Source organism: Aulonocara stuartgranti, assembly GCF_965226115.1.
Source record: "Aulonocara stuartgranti genome assembly, chromosome: 7".
NCBI classification, from domain to species: Eukaryota; Metazoa; Chordata; class Actinopteri; order Cichliformes; family Cichlidae; genus Aulonocara; species Aulonocara stuartgranti.
Window position 1 is genome coordinate 3,072,321 of NC_138945.1, and position 16,246 is coordinate 3,088,566.

The window sequence follows — 16,246 nt, forward strand, 5'->3', positions numbered from 1 at the left end:
TCTAGCTTCCTTGTCCACAGCAGCCACTTCTTTTTTTTTAACTCAGTGTTTCTGGTGCAAAAAGTAGCTTCTGTAGTGAAATGCGAATCTAAGAAAACTCTCCGAACTGTGATGTTTTGAAGTTAAGGCTAAAAAAAGACAAAAGTTATGAACAAAGCACCATTTTGTTTGGACAGCTCCTTAGTCGAAAGGCTGCTCTGAGAACAGAGGACTTTAAATACAGTTTCTTTTGCAGTGGAAAAAATGGAAGGAAGCAGTTCTGTCAGAAGGCCCCACAAGCACGGCCTTTCTGTGATTAAAGTAAGGACACAACATTTATCAAGCTGTCATATTCATATTTAGGATGTTTAATAAGGAGAGAACATCTTCTCTCTCTCTCTCTCTCTGCAGCCTGCATGTAACAGCAGGTGCAGACTGTGAGGCAGACAGATGGAGATGAGGCTGGAGAGACAGAAGACATAACCAGCCCCCCTCCTGCAGTCTAACATAGTTATTTGTGTGGTTATTGCGGACCACTGAGTCTAAGTTTGCAGGAAAGATTGATGAAAGCTTGTGACCGACAGCAGGTCGACCAGCAGGTGGCAGGATGATGCAGGCACAAACAAACCAGGAGGTACAGCTCAGTTGGGCTTATGCCAGTGTCAAAGAGGAGGGAGATGACCTTTGACCTCTAGCTAGCCTATTTGATCAGTGGATGTTTTAAGCCCACCTCGTGGGTTTACGGTGTAGTTTATGTGAGTGTAATGACCAATGGCTTTGTGTCAGACTAGTACCTGTTCCTCAAATTAATTCATCTGCACTCTGCTGTGTAAAGTTGCGCTAGCAGGTAAAAGAAAGACCGGAAGTTGATCGTTTTAACTTAAGAATAAAAGTATCTAATTAAAATAAAAATGAGCAAATGCCAAAAAAAAGCAAAACAATTGCGCTCATTCTCATGTTATTGTATAACATATGGCATATGTATTGCTTCCATTTTTACACCTTTTCCTTTGTGAAAGTTATTTTTATTCTGCTGAATCATTTTTGATACACTTTTACTTTTTTCATGTTTCTGACAGAACTTTGGCTGTCAGTATTGATAAACAGAGCCAATAAAAATAATCATTCACTGTAAGAGCAATTAAATAAGAAATGTCAATCTGGAATCAAATCGCTAAAAGATATATAATGTGTAATATTAGAATGAGAGAAAGAGAATTCATATTTATTTATTCCCTTACTAACAGGAAGAAATCTTCAGCACAACCAGGCTCAGAACCAGGATTACTGCCCACGTGATCCTGAAATATACAGAATTATAGAAACAGAAAGTTTCTGTTAATTCAAAGAAATTCAAAGAAAATCTCTTGTCCACAAAAAAGGACGTTTTACCTGTAGTGATTACTAATAGAAACCTATAATAATATTATTATTTATAATAATAACATTTCATGGTAATGCAGAATGTAAAATGGCTAAATTTGGTTTCAAGTCACTTTTGAGAACTTGCTGCTTTTGATTTTGTTTAGAAAATCCCTGCCGGAAAGTGTCGCTGCCTGTCGCCGTTGCCTTGACAGCGCTTCTTTTGCTAAACGCTCATTGACCAGGAGGAGGTGAACGCAGCGTCTGGGGGAGCTTCTCTGTCTGTCTGCTGGCAACCTGATTGACTAACATCACCCACGCCCATAAAGTGGTAACATACAGGAAATGAACCGAGCTGCTAGAAGAACAGCCGTCTTTTCCCGCTGAGTCTGACCGGCTTGATTGTTCCAGTGCAGTGGTCGTGATTTCCGACTGAAGCCCGCCGTGAAACGCTATCGGTTCTAGGTCTGATGTGTAGCATCCACTGTGCAAGTTAGCCGCTTTAGTACCGTGTAGCTGGCCCTCCCTGGTTCGGACCCATTCAACGCTCATTTTGCCTGCCTAACACTTCTCAATCCGAAAAATGGCAACCCAGATCGATAAAGAGGCTTGCAGAGAGGCTTACAACCAAGTGAGGGACGATAACACTGACATCAATTGGTGAGTGTGCGGGCACGGTTACTAACCCATACTCCATTGAAGATTGTGACTGTTTTATATTAACGCTAAAATTACCGAAAATGAATGACACGCGTGCATAACCCTGCATCTGTCTGGTGGTATTCTAGCAGTTATCCACTTCGGCTACCATTAAAACACCAAATAGAGTATTTATTTGATGTGGTGTTAGTTAAAAATTTATTTCTCTCTGTCTGTTACCGCCCACTGTTCCGTCTTTTCAATGAGGAAGAGCGCAACATGAAGAGACGGACTTGCTTTTGAAAAAGTTGAAATTGTGTTTAAATAAGCGTCGTTTGAATAAGCGGATACATGCCGAATAGCACACTAACTAATAAAGGCCAATAAAATGTAATCAGCTGTATGTTTGGTGGCGTTTACTTGTGCATTTCTGCACCAGAACTTTAAATTACCCTATGTTCCTATGCAGTTACGCCTGCTCATTGCGAAAACGCGCCAGAACGGCACATTGCGGACTGTTTCTTTAGAAAAACTGGCCAAAATACACGCAGCGTTCGCTGTCCTGTCCCTCGGATGTGGCTGATCTGTATTCTGACTGTTCAGCGGTCACACGGCGCACTGTTATCAGGCCCGGCGGGGCAGAAGTAATTTCCTTTGTCCTGTATTCAATGGGGAAAATGTTATAGTGGTGACACTTGCAGATGGCTGATACACAGCTGCCACCTTGCATGGGCGTCTCAGGCATTTTTCTGCAATGGTGTGTGTGTGTGTGTGTGTGTGTGTGTGTGTGTGTGTGCGCGCGCGCGCGCGTGTGTGCATTATGCAAACTCATGCGATCCAACAGTAATTAACCCACTGTGCTCCTTCCAGGGCTGTGTTTAAATATGAGAACAACATCATCGTGCCTGGAGGACAAGGGACTGACTATGAGGACTTCAAGATGCTGTGCACAGGTAAGACTGGATCAGTTTTAAACGCAGGGCTGTGGCTGTGTAGCTGGCTGCTGTAGATTCTGTAAAACAGCCTATATATCAGGCAGCTTGACTTGGCGGGACACTAATCTTTTAAGACTCTGTGCTCCATCACCCAATGAGCCTTGAGCCTGTGACGAGGCTGTCAGAGGACTTAGCTGTGTATTCATTGTGTTGCATAATCTGGTTCACAATATCTCAAGTTTTTTTTACTACAGGGCGGCCTACATTTGTCTATTGGTGCAAACTACAATGGAAATATGTTAACTTTTAGTTTTACTCCTTCAACGAGCTGATGTTCATTAATATTTCACCTGCCTCTAACAAGAGAGCCTCCAAAGCACCCATCGGCCGCTGTGGTGTAATGACTTCCAGTGCGCAAACCTTTTATGTATAGATTTCAAAAAACCCATCTCACTCCGGTTCCCCTTTAGAGAGAGCGAAGCATCTGCTCAGATGATGGGTGTGGCAACTGCTAATGCAAGCTCTTTAAAGCTTCAGGGCCTCCTGTGTCTCTCTACTTCCTGATGTCTAGAGCTCACATTCCTATGTTGAAATCACTCCTTTACAACAGTGCTTTACATGTAACCACTCAGCTGCTGCGTTCGCTATTAGTTCCTGTTCAGTGATGACACGCACATCTCCCTCTGTGGGCTCGTTTGCCTTATTTAGCAGTGAAGTTGTAACCTGCAGAAAAAACCCCTCTGCGTGCGTGCGTGCGTGGGAGGAGCTGCCGCAGACTTGAGTTTAGTGAGTTCAGATCAACTCTTGTAGAATATTGATCTTAAACTTATACTGCAGCAGGAAGTGAAAAAAGATGCTGCTGCATGCTGGGGTATTGTTTCACCAAGATCTGGTTCCTCATTTTTTAATGTAGTTTAAGACTTTTTAATCCTAGTTTCTTCTAAGAAAATGTAACTGCAATCAATGACTTATTTATTTAGAGGTATATATTATTGAGTAAACTCTTCACCATGTTGTAAAGGAGACTTTCACTTTTTAAGTCGTCCAAATGTATATTTTAAAAACAATCACCTGTAAGCCAAAATGAATGCCCATATAACCACCAGACGATGGATGATTCAGAGATGTATCGACTTTTCATCTTTCTGTGCGTTACTGTGCAGTTAAATTCAGGTGGTTCTTGTTTTCAGAAGATGAATCCTAACCAGCTTGTTAGGTGAACTTCCATGAAATATGGTTCAGACTTGTCAGGTTCCCCTCAGGATGAATTATAAGCACAGGGTGATCTGTGCCCAGGCATAAATTGTTTAAATATTGGATGCATTCCCATAAAACATAGTTCAGAGGATACATTTTACTGGGTTTAATGTCCAGATTTTACTGTAACACCTCCAGCTAGCCAACACTTTTACATAGCCCTAAAATATTTGAAGACCTGCTGACTCAACTCAGAAAAAGGTCTAGTGCAGACATTCATAGCCCCCAGGGGACGAATCAGAATTTGCCTGTAGTTTTCTGGACCTTTGATCCGTCTATGGATTTTTATGGATTGCTGTTTTAAAACTAAAATAAAGAATCTATTTATTTATATATTTCCACCTGTGTCACGGCGGTGCAGCGGTGTCGCCTCTTTACGAGAAGGCTGTGGGTTCAAATCTGTCGCTAAGCACGAGCTTGCAGCTTCCTCCCACAGTCTGTAGGCATGAATGTGAAGTTAACTGGTGAGTGTGGATGTGGGTATGAATGCTGCTTTCTCTCTGTGATGGCCCTTTGATGCCCTACCCCACATGCTGCCACGTTTCTTCTGGAAATAAACGAAGATGCACATCTGTACGTTTTTAGCAATTTCCAAACCTGAGGTCTGATCTTTTTAATCAGTTGTGTACAAATAGCTTAAAGTGCTAATTATAAAAGGTGGTGTGAGCTCAGGAGGAATCCAGCTGCCTTGACCTCACCGCCCTCAGGCCTCGCTGTTAGCGTAGATTAAAAACACCAAATTTGGACACAGTCGACATGTTGGTAACACCACTCCTTGCCTGATCCACCTGACACCGTCCACAGGAGACGGCTCTGGTTGCTTTCAGAGGGGACGGGTGGGTGTGCTCGGGAAGGCAGGGTGTCGCCCGACAACTGCTGAAATGAAGGCACTTAATGCAGAACAACCTCTGTGCCGACAGGTCGCTGTTCTGCATCCTCATCGTGTTGTAGTTTCAGTGCAGATTTGTCTGCAGAGTCAGCATGGCTTTAAAGGAAAGATAAACCAGGAAGAGAAAGGCAGACGGAGGAAGTGGGAGGGTGTGGTTCAGCGCCAGGTCGGGTGAGGATTTGTCTGTACTGGTTTTCTCTCTGGTGGCTCAAACAATGATGAGAGCCATGACAAAGAGTTCATTAATCGCATATAGCAATATTTGGATGTGACAGAGATCGATTCACAGACATGTCTGAGTCAGGTGACTGCTTGTGCAGTGAGGTGTTGACACGAGGGATGTCCTCTGTGGCTGATAAGAGTGTTTATAGTGGCTGGTCCTGTCCTGACAGCCTGTATCAGCTGCTCCAATGTAAAGATAAGACGTTTCACTGTGAAGACTTTAACGCAGCAGAGACTTAAAATAAGCCAGTTTACATCTTCAAACCAAAGCCACTGAATTTCCTGCTGAAATGCTTCCTCGTCAGGACATCACAACTTAATAAACCTAAGATAAAATCGCTTAATGTTGTGTTTTTCCAAATAGTTGATTGAATACATCAGAATGCACATAAACAACCTTTTCCACTTGGATTGGATTCACATGTCTGTACTGTGGCTTTGGGTCGATACAGAATACTGATCAGGCACCAGTGTTAACCCTAAACTATGTCCTTCACTGGAAATCATTCTTTTATATATAAGGTAGCAAAATATAGCAATAAATATGGAAAAGGACATAATCACATTCAAGTGCAGTTACAGTTTCCCAGCACGTGGGTTAAAATAACCGTATCCTAAATAAAGGAATGGTGCATCCCAGCAGTACAAGGAAGTGAAGAATGACCTTTCAGCTCTTTGTCACAATAACTTCACACAGGCCGTTATAAGCACCACGTGTGAATTTGTTGATATCAGCCAACATGTGTGACATTCAGCCAATATATCAGTGCAGCTTTTTACTCTCCAACTTCTTTCAGAGAACCGAGGTGTACGTCAGGACTTTTAATGACCCATTTTAAACTTTTCATTCGAATAGAAAATAGAGTTTAGCTTTTTTCCTGATGACAGACTTTTTTATAAAGCTGTTGGCATCCGATACTCCACTCCACTGGTGACATTTCCAAACCAATAGATCACAGGTGGAGAGTGGAAAGTTGGCAGAGCTGCAATAACAGGAAGTTGAAAGAATCAGAAAACTTTGATCCCACAGGAAATGATGAAATTAAAGTGAAATTTGAGGATGTGGAATTCAAAGGCACTGTGAAATATTAGGGACCTTTACTTTTCTGGCACATGTACAGATGCGGTGCCCGGTCGTCACAGAAAGGGGTGACGTTAAAACAACTTGTAGTGAAAGGCGAGGAGCCCGAGCCAAACCCTCCCTGCAGCCAGCGGCACTCAGACCCGGGTGGAGGGACGGTGCTGTTGATGCTTCAGGGCCGTGTTGCATCTAAATGCTGCCTGGTGGAGCTTTTAATGTGACACTGAAATATTTTGGCTGTATTTGTGCCATAATCTGAGATTTGTGTATCGAATGCTTCCATAAGTCTTTGAACATTAGAGGTATTCATTCAGCCTTTATTTGGTTTGCAGCTGAGTCTGTATGTTTGCAGTGCAGTTATTCCCAAAATGAAACGGCTCTTTGCCCTGCAGCCCACAGAGAACAACATCTGGAAGATGGTAATGAGTAATCTGTGGAGCACCTGAAGGCAGGGCGGGCAGGAGTGTGTTTATTGGACAATGTGTTGACATCCTGCAGGCGTGATAAGGCATCTGCACTTTCCTTAAAATTCAAATATAAGTCCTTTCCACGTTTTCTGACTTCTTAGACCAAACAAGGCTCCAGCAGAGTGGTATGCTGGATTTATGCTTCTGCATTGGTGTTCGCTTGTGGCTCTTTGGGCCTTAGAGAGGCATTGTGGGAATTCAACCAAAGCAGTTGCTGCACAGACGCGCTTGGTGTGCAGTTATTTCTAAAAAGCAAACAGCAGGTCAGCTGACGGTGACGATGCTGTGGTGCTGATTGGTTTGAAAAGTTGCTTTGAACAGCAAACGAGGACTATTTAGTTCCCCACAAAGAGGAAGAGAGGCTTTTTTTTTCTTTTTCTTTAAGCACGTAAAGACACGTTTCACTACTAACAAGTTGTTAATACTTTCTGAATGCTTTAGTTTAGCCACTAGCATGGAGAACAAAGGGACTACGAGAAGATTAGTCGTCATTAGTGGTTCTTCCACATTTTTTTTTCGATGCTGTCCCCTTTTGACTGCACACGCCTACAACATGTAGATGTGGGTCCCACAGCTACAACAGGGGTGGGGAACTCCAGGCCTCGAGGGCTGGTGTCCTGCAGCTTTTAGATGTGTCCTTGATCCATCACAGCTGGTTTAAATGGCTTTATTACCTCTTCAATTTGTCCTGACCTTCTCCAGAGGCCTGGTAACGAACTAATCATTTGATTCAGGTGTGTTGACCCAGGGTGAGATCTAAAACCTGCAGGACACCAGCCCTCGAGGCCTGGAGTTCCCCACCTCTGGTCTACAGCATGCAGATTTGCAAAGGAAAAACACTAGTCTTCTCCATATTTAGGTTTTGCTATTTTTTGTGGTAAGAACAGAGAAGACCACCTTCTGCCAAAAAGCAAAGGAAGCATCTCCAAAAACGATATTTGTAGAAGTCTTCAGATGCTTGTGATTTATAAACCAGGACAGAGAAGTTCCTGTGAAAATTACAGATCATGTAGCTATATCACTGGTCTCTGTCCATCAGCTGTCTGCAATCATTTTGTAGGTAACAATGAGTCCTAGCAGTCATTCTCAGTTGGTGTCTTCAGAGTTTAAATAGGTTTAACTTTGTATTTAAATCACTAAGCTTCCATGCAGTTACGGTGTCTGTTTATCAAGAGAGATTACGCTCTGATAGGTGGTTTTTGATTGAATTAACCATTTCACTTATTTTCCAAGTACCAGTGCCAAATATGTGTTTCACTGTCACTAATGTAAATGCTTTTCTTCATATACCAACTTTAACTGAACATCTTCGGCTTCTGGACTGTTAGTTGTTGAAAGGTTTGGTAAAACTGAACCTCCAACTTTTCAAAATTCTCTGGAGGGGCAGCCAATCAGAAGAAAGTTTGCTTAACAGAAGGGGGAGGAGCTAAACTGTTTTAGTCAGAATGAATTGAGGGGTAGCACCAAGGCCCATCAAAAGATGAATAAGGACCATTTTTGAATTATGAATAGAATTCAAGAGTAAATGTATGGATGGCAAAGACACCGACCATGATTTTGTCAAGTTCTTGATTCGTCATTTTGTCTGTCAGATGCCAAAAAGAAATAAAAGACGCTGCTTGTAATTAAGCACATCTTGTGGTGATGTCAAACATCAGTCCAAACAGTTCAAGTGTATTCAGTTTAATATCCTCTGAGGAAAAGAAAACAATGAAGTCCTCAAATGAAGAAGCTGAGGAAAGAAGGAAATTAGGAAGGATTTGGAGGTTTTGAGCAAAACGTTAGTCTCTGTATATCTATCTGTACATATGACAGATAACACACTGCCTATATAAAGTTAAAGAGCTGACCACAACGGAATAAAAAGCTTGAAGACTTAAAAAACAGGTCAGTCAATTTCGTTAAGATTTTAACCACCAACATTTATACTTGATCTTTATTCTTAGTGCAGAAATTCTGAATTGGTGCATGGCTGAAATTATTCATCCATCTATTCAAATTAAGTGACCGTTCCTTAATCTCTACTCAGAATTTTGAGTTAGCAGATGAAGAGCACATTCAGGATTTTCTTAAGATTTGGTGGAAAGCTGCATCTGAGTGGAAACCCAGGATCCCGAGGCGGCGCGAGTCGGACAAAAGAAGCAGCAGAAATGTTTGTTCGTTCATGTCGGCGCACTTGTTTGTATTCGGGCGTTATTCTCAGATTGCAGTGGACCACCGTGACAGTGACGGGCGTGGTCACTGGGAGGTTTGCGACACAACCGCAGGGCTCACAAACGATTTTACTCATCTAGTCTACTGACCTGAATACTCCCCGGCTGCACAGACGCGCTCTCACAAAGCGTCCCTCTGGTTTGGAGTGCTGGGACTGTGCCACTGGGACAAAAGCACACAACTCTGCACAGCAACACTTAAAATGTAAAACTGGTGATCAAAGCACAAACTCTACAGTTACAGTTTTAACTGATCGATGGTGGCCAGTTCTGAATAGACTAATAAAACTTAGTGGATAGCATTGGGTTGCATAAATAAATATCCAGCGATGTGTTTGCAAATATGAAAATAGCAATAAGTTATGTCCGCATGACAACAGCCCAAAATCTAAAGACAATTAATGCTTAATGTGTTGTATTTCTTTGATAGTGTTTTTTATAACTCCATCTGGTGCCATCCTTTCTTCCTCACTGATTGGTTAGTCGATGTGTTCGGCTTTAATCTGTCTTGACTCGTGCATTCCCGTCTTCCCTCAGACGACGCTCGTCTTTTTGGCTTCCTCCGGATCACGACGGGAGATGCCATGAGCAAACGAGCCAAGTTCACCCTCATCACCTGGATCGGGGAAAGCATCAGCGGGCTGCAGCGTGCAAAGATCAGCACGGACAAGACGCTGGTCAAAGACATTGTGCAGGTCAGTGACTGGAGAAAGTAGCAATTAAAGTAATGGTTCCTTTGGGGAAACTGGTGGCTTTGCATTCGCACGACACTGGATTCAGAACAAAAACAACGGAAGGATAAATGTGTTATGGACTCTTTGTATTTCTGAGGCCATATTTAAAGGTGGACACAGGCACTCTGAGGTCACCCATCGGTCAGCGCCCCACAGTTTATCAGCCAGTGTCCGTTTTGACAGATATTTAGATTTTAGTTTCAGTCATAATGTAGACAACTGAAGTCTCTTTGCTTCAGTTGACTAAATCAGCGGTCCCCAACCCCCGGGCCTGGGACCGGTACCGGTCCGTGAGTCGTTTGGTACCGGGCCGCGAGAGTTGAGGCTCAGGTGTGAAATGTCTGGTTTTCAGGGTTTTTATCGGTTTTCAGCGTTATTTTGTTATCGTTTTTATCGTTAACTCAGTTTTCCTGGGTCTTTTCACGTGTGTTATGAATAAATCTTCTTTTTTTTGGTACCGGTACTAGTTTTATTTTGTTGTATTTATCCGCAACACCTTAAAGGCCGGTCTGTGAAAATATTGTCGGGCATAAACCGGTCCGTGGCGCAAAAAAGGTTGGAGACCGCTGGTCTAAATGGCATGAGACTGCAGTCGTCCAAGTCTAAAGTTGATTCAGCTCAAAAAAAAAAAAAGGTGTAAAAGTTTATTATGTACGGTGAGAGTTTACAAAGGTCACAGTTTACAGATTGTCTTATTTTGCTTGTCCACACATCTCTTCCTCCCATGTGTTGACATTTTGTTGTGTTGTCAGGAGAAACGGGGAAGATGGGTGCTAACTTACTTAAGCTAATTAACTTAATTAGCTTTGATTTATATTTGAATCATTGACAAAGTGTCAGTACTTGTCATTATAGTTTTTGTCCTCATGCATAAGATTTATTTAGCTGTGTCAGAAGAAAGTGTGCCCTGTTGGGTCCTATGATGAATTATTGGTCAACAAAATTAACACTGTTGTTAGGTGAGACTATCAAACATGACATACGGCTGCAACGTGAAAACCTTGGATGCCCGCTAATGACCATTTAATTAGTATCAGACTAATAAAGTTCTTGCATTTAGCTCGAGTTAGCGGTGGTGAAGCCTAGCAAGTGACCTTTGGACATAATTAACGGTACATGTGGAGGTTTGGTTTCTGATAGAGACGGCACGATATCACTTTTTAATGTCCGATTCCGATATCATAAATTTGGATATCTGCCGCTATCGATATGAATCCGATACAGCGCATTTTGTAATCAATAAAACTTTTTTGTAAATATCTTGCTGCATTTTGTATAAGTTCATACTCAAGTTTTAAAAAAACAGGAGACTGAAGCTATTCTGTTATACCTGTATGCAAAAAATACACTGCACCCAAAACATTTCATAGTTCAGCAACACTGATCACTCTAATAAATTTAAACCTACACCATCCTCCCTATTCTGGTATTTTAAAGAGTACTTACCTACCTCACTAATAGGGTTGCCAACTCCCAGCAAAAATATTAGGGAACCACCCCCCGCCCTTAATCGATGTAATCAACTTTAATTTAATGCATGTGTAAAACAAATGCACAGAAATCAATTATTTTTCTACAATATTTAAATAGATTCAACATCTTTCTTCAACATAATTGCAGACTGCACAGATGGTACCAAAGGAAAAAGTACTATAGCTTACCTGGGTGTATATTAGACTTATTAGTTACTATCTACAATAATGGATTTCTATACATTTAATCGGATGACCACTTTTGTTGTAAGATTCAGATAATTATTTATTCAAAGTTGTTAAATGACATAACAAAGAAAAGTATTTCTTTGTGCCCCCCTCTCCCTGTTAATGCCCAACCTGGCCCCCGACAAAACTTTGCTAGACCCGCCCCTGCACAGTTACCAGCTGTCAGCTGCTTAGAAAAGGATCCTGGTGTTATTTGTCTCTCAGAAACAGTTCATAACTTCCCTTCAACTCATTCATGTCACCTAAAAGGTAAACCTGTTTCTCCATCACCTGTTCAGCTCTGATGATTCAGTAAGGACATCTCCTGGTTTCATCTTCATGTTTCCCTCTCACCACATAACCAAACCGATATCATGACCAGCAGCTTTACAGCTGTGGCTCCAGCAAACATCAGCTGATACTAGAAATTAATATTAAATACATTCTAACAACAGCTGATCACTTTTAAACGTGCTGCTGTTGTTTATCCGCTGGTCTCCTCTTTCTAGCGCAAAGTGGGCGATAAACAAAAAAGAAAGACGGATTTGCGGCAGAAAAACCGATCAGTTGATCATTGATCAGTTTCATGTTTGAAGTAATAACAGGAGAGGGAGGGGGAGTGAATGAGAGAAGTAGATGCAACTGCGCAGCAAAGACAGAATAACTCCAGCTTTGTCTATTTTTTAATTCTAGCTGAAGTCCGGGACAAATCGCTTCCTTTTCACCTCAGTATGGAACTCCGATGGCCAGTCCAGCTGTGGCTCAATATATCAGTTGTTAAGCTTAACATGGAAATACTCTGCAAACATTCAGGGATGAACTTACACACTTGCTTTACTTCTCTGGGATAGTTTTCGCCGAGATGAAATGCTGCGGTTAGGAAGCATGTAGCGAGGCTCCAAATGCTTCAACAGACCACACAGGTGTCGCAGACAACAGCCGCTCTATCACGTGACACATACTGCCCCGATGCGCCGAGCTGGGTTACGGCAAGTAGCGCGTTTTGTGAGGTCATTTTGTGATACTTCGGATCGGATTACATTTTTTTATTTCTCTCCGATATCCGATCCAGTAATTTAAGTCAGTATCGCACCGATACGTAATATCGGATCGGTCCATCTCTAGTCTCTGACTGTTTTTCAATGTAACCTTTATTCGGCTTGTGTCATTGGGGTTAAAGATCACTTCTGTGGGGAAACCTCCCACCAGAGCAGGATGACAGTCAGTCCATGCAAATGAAATGATGTTGAAAACCAAGTGATGACAGTAAAATCAGGAAAATGACACAAAACAAAGACAAACGATGAGGTTACAGGATACGGTCTGTAAGGGATATGCAAAAATAAATGAAGTCTGCATAAACTTTTATAAACCACAGAAGAAATTCAGCTCTTGCCATCAGATTTCTGTAGTATCAGAGTAATGTAGTTAAAGCTATCCGTGCATTCATGAGTTCTTAAGAAACGGCCGTTTCAACGTGACAATGGTGACAAAAAAACAAAGAAATCCAGTGGACTAGAAATGCTGCACTCACCTGCAGCACAACAACACAGCACAACATGAGCTTAAAGAGCGCGGCTGCATTTACCAATTACCAAATTACCAAAGAGGCTTATATGTTGGTGTTAACAACGTCAGAGTGGCCAAAACATTTTTAGCTTTGAATTCACGCTGAGCTGATAAAACGCGGCAGGTTGCTCAGGACGAGCAGCCAGTTCGTTGGCAAACAGGAAGTCGATTCAGTTGTGGTTATTACTGCGGAGGAGGTGAAGAATTACAGGATTAAAACCAACAAAGTAGTGTTGAAATAACACCTTGGTTCAAAAATAATATGGCTTGCTAGAACATGTGACTACCTCGTGCTGATGAGCTCCAGCAGTGGAACATGCTGCATGACGGGTTTTGGATGCAGAAGACTGTATTAGCTGTAATAATACAGATAATATCGGTGCCTAAATTAAAGTTGTTGGTGACACTTGCAAGAAATGAAGCGTAGCTTCGCCCACCTACACAGGAGCTGATGATAACTCACCGGTAGCCTGTCTGCAGCTGCTGTAAGCTGCTTTGCAACCCACCTCCACCCCAGAACCTCCTTTAAATGCTGTCTCAGACTTGATTAACAGCAGCTGCTTTCCCTCCGCTTATGCATTCAGTACATCTTCATGGAGGGGCAAATGTCAATCAATTTGTCACTAACTTATTATGTAATTTAATTTTTCCTCCTATTTCCAGTTTACCTTTTAATTTGTATTAAACTGTGAAGGAGTTTATTGAAAGCATCCTCATAATGCGCATCTAAATACAGGCTGCTTATCGTAGGGATGCACGCCTGTAATTAGGCAGATGATATGGTGTTCATTATTGTCAGCAGGTCATATGTATGATGTGGGCTATCGCCAAAATTATTTTAGACATCTCCAGTATCGTAGCAGAATTTCACAATCGAAGCTTCATGTTTTTAGAAGATTTTAAAGAAAGTTGTCTCTTGGATTAACTGCTGGACTGAGCAGAGAGAAGTATACATGTGGTCGTAAAGTATGCTCGAGTAAAGTCCTGTTAGCTTTGAGTGTTCTCATGTAGATGCATTCTGGTATCGCTGGTCTTCTCTGATCTTCTCTTCTCTCTGTGCAGAACTTTGCCAAGGAGTTCATGATCAGTGACCCGCGGGAACTGGATGAGGACTACATCCGCACAGAGTTGAAGAAGGCCGGCGGAGCCAACTACGACGCCCAGGCCGAGTAAAGAAGTGCCACTGGAAGGGTTGGGTCAGGGCGGAGCGGCTGTGGGTGGCGGGGTGGGCTTGGGTTGTCTAAATGGGGGGGCGGGGAATGTTGGGACTGGGCTGCTACCTCTCGGGGAGAGGGCAGGGCAGGATGGAGAGGGCACTAGTGACAAGTAGACCGTCACAGGAAGCTGAACCAGCTTACTGAGGAAAAGCCTCTTTGGATGTGTCCACATCTGTATCAGGGTGCTTCTGTCCTCGATTTGTAGGATAAACAGCTGGAACCAATGCAGCTGCATAACAGAATATACAGGTTAACCACCACAAACGTGTACTTAAAGCAAGCATATAAGCACTCTTACAGGTGTCCTCTCCTTTCTGACACCCTGCCCTCTCCCCAGTCAGCTCATGGTTGGTTATCTACTGTGCTGTGCGTCATCATCTCGCGCTCCTCCTCGTCTCAGCTGTCGTCCGGCTTCAGCGCCATCCGACTGAAAGCGAAGGAGGAAAATGTGGAAAAACTGGAGGGCTTCACTTCAAAGATGCCCTGAGAGCGGCTCATGTTATTAAGACTGTTCACCGATAAGAGCACAGCAGACACCCCTCGCTTGCAGGCATGTGTTAGATACCAGAACATGCTCGTAGTCTTAATACACTGTACCTCCAGGTGGAAGAGATCTCCATTTTCCCAACAGTATCCTCGGTGATGGTTGGCGGCTTGTTTTGAGCAAGCTTAGCATTTCTGCTGAGTGCACATTTAACTGCCTCTTCATCTCCAGCCAGACAGCTGTGTTTGGATTACAGCTTCAGAGTTCACTGTAATTGATCCTCCTCTGAGCTGTGGAGCCTTCTTGTCCCTCTAGTTTCTGTTTGTCTTTATCCGTGTCAGCTGAGATGGCAAACAACCATGTTCGTGGCTTTGGCCTGTATTTTGCTATAGAGGCACAAAGGAATGACTAATATATTGATCTGTAAGCATCCGTTGCAGTCGGCTATCGCCTGTTCGCCTCAACCTCAGAGGATAGTGAAAAATGGAGGTCTTTTCTTCTGGTGTCTCATCTCATCATCTACCACTGAAAGGTATCCATGCATACTGTAACCTACTGTGTTTGACTGCCTTAGTCTCCCATGGAGAGAGGGTCATCATGGGAGCTTGTGGACACTACACTGTGATTGGCTGTCTTCTTTTACATGTGGGCGGGATGTGGGTCTGAGCCCGTCGTCCCGACCCAGGAGCAGCCACGTCTCGGTTGTAGCATCTGTTTTTATTTAGGTTCAACCCTCCCTTCCCCCCCCCTGCTAAAAAGGATAAAATAGGATTGTATTTCTTTGTACTTTTCTTGCTTTTGAGATGAATTTTATTTTCTCTGGAAAGTTTTACTTGATCATTTGTTTTGTTTTGTTTTTTGTTTTTGTTTTTTTAACATTGGAACAGGAAAAAAAAATCATGCGAAATTGAAATAAAACAGAATGGGCATAAGACCGGTCATTTCAAAATAAAATTTGATGTTTTTTCCAAAACCTAGTGTCTCCAAAGTGTCTTTTGTGTCTCTTAACCTCCATTTGTATTACGACAGTAACCCAGCAAACACATCTATGTTGGCCCAGAGTCGGTAGGTGTGGGTCAGCAACAGGATTGTGCGTGGAGGGCAAGACCACACTCGTCAACTTTGCATCCTCCTCCATGTGTCACCAGCACCAACATCTGTGAAGGCCTAGTTGTTTCCTCAATGATACACATCTGCCCCGTTCAGGTGGCCTCCACGTGAACCGTTAGCCTACGTAGGCTAACCCGGCGTGCCTGCAGTCCATACCAGTCTGCATCCGGCACATTATGAAATTAAAAAGACAAAACGGAGCAAAGGCAACTGAACAGCAAAAATATAATATGATGCAAGAATGGGAAAATATTATTCTTTCAAAAATGCTGTAATGAGTCTGCCCAGTTCCCAAAGACTCTTTGAGGTAACGCAACACGGTCCAAAGATGCTCCTGCCTCAATCAAAATGAGCTTTCCCAGTTTGAACTTTTGATGTTTAAATGATT

The 16,246-nt window shown here is 42.7% G+C and overlaps 1 protein-coding gene across 1 annotated transcript; it reads left to right on the forward strand.

Annotated features, from left to right (window-relative positions):
• Window positions 1-1,568: 1,568 nt before the first annotated feature.
• On the forward strand, window positions 1,569-15,719 carry cotl1 (coactosin-like F-actin binding protein 1). Its single transcript, XM_082538690.1, has 4 exons — window positions 1,569-2,001; window positions 2,851-2,933; window positions 9,582-9,739; window positions 14,110-15,719. The coding sequence occupies exons 1-4, from the start codon at window positions 1,925-1,927 to the stop codon at window positions 14,218-14,220; spliced, it is 429 nt and encodes a 142-aa protein (XP_082394816.1). The 5' UTR covers window positions 1,569-1,924; the 3' UTR covers window positions 14,221-15,719.
• Window positions 15,720-16,246: the final 527 nt, after the last annotated feature.

What these genes read in the sequence shown, in the direction of transcription:
- cotl1 (XM_082538690.1), top strand. Translation starts at nt 1,925, where the DNA reads ATGGCAACCCAGATCGATAAAGAGGCTTGCAGAGAGGCTTACAACCAA. An exon ending in GATAACACTGACATCAATTG is followed by an intron (nt 2,002 to 2,850) that starts GTGAGTGTGCGG and finishes TGCTCCTTCCAG; the next exon opens with GGCTGTGTTTAAATATGAGA. An exon ending in TGGTCAAAGACATTGTGCAG is followed by an intron (nt 9,740 to 14,109) that starts GTCAGTGACTGG and finishes CTCTCTGTGCAG; the next exon opens with AACTTTGCCAAGGAGTTCAT.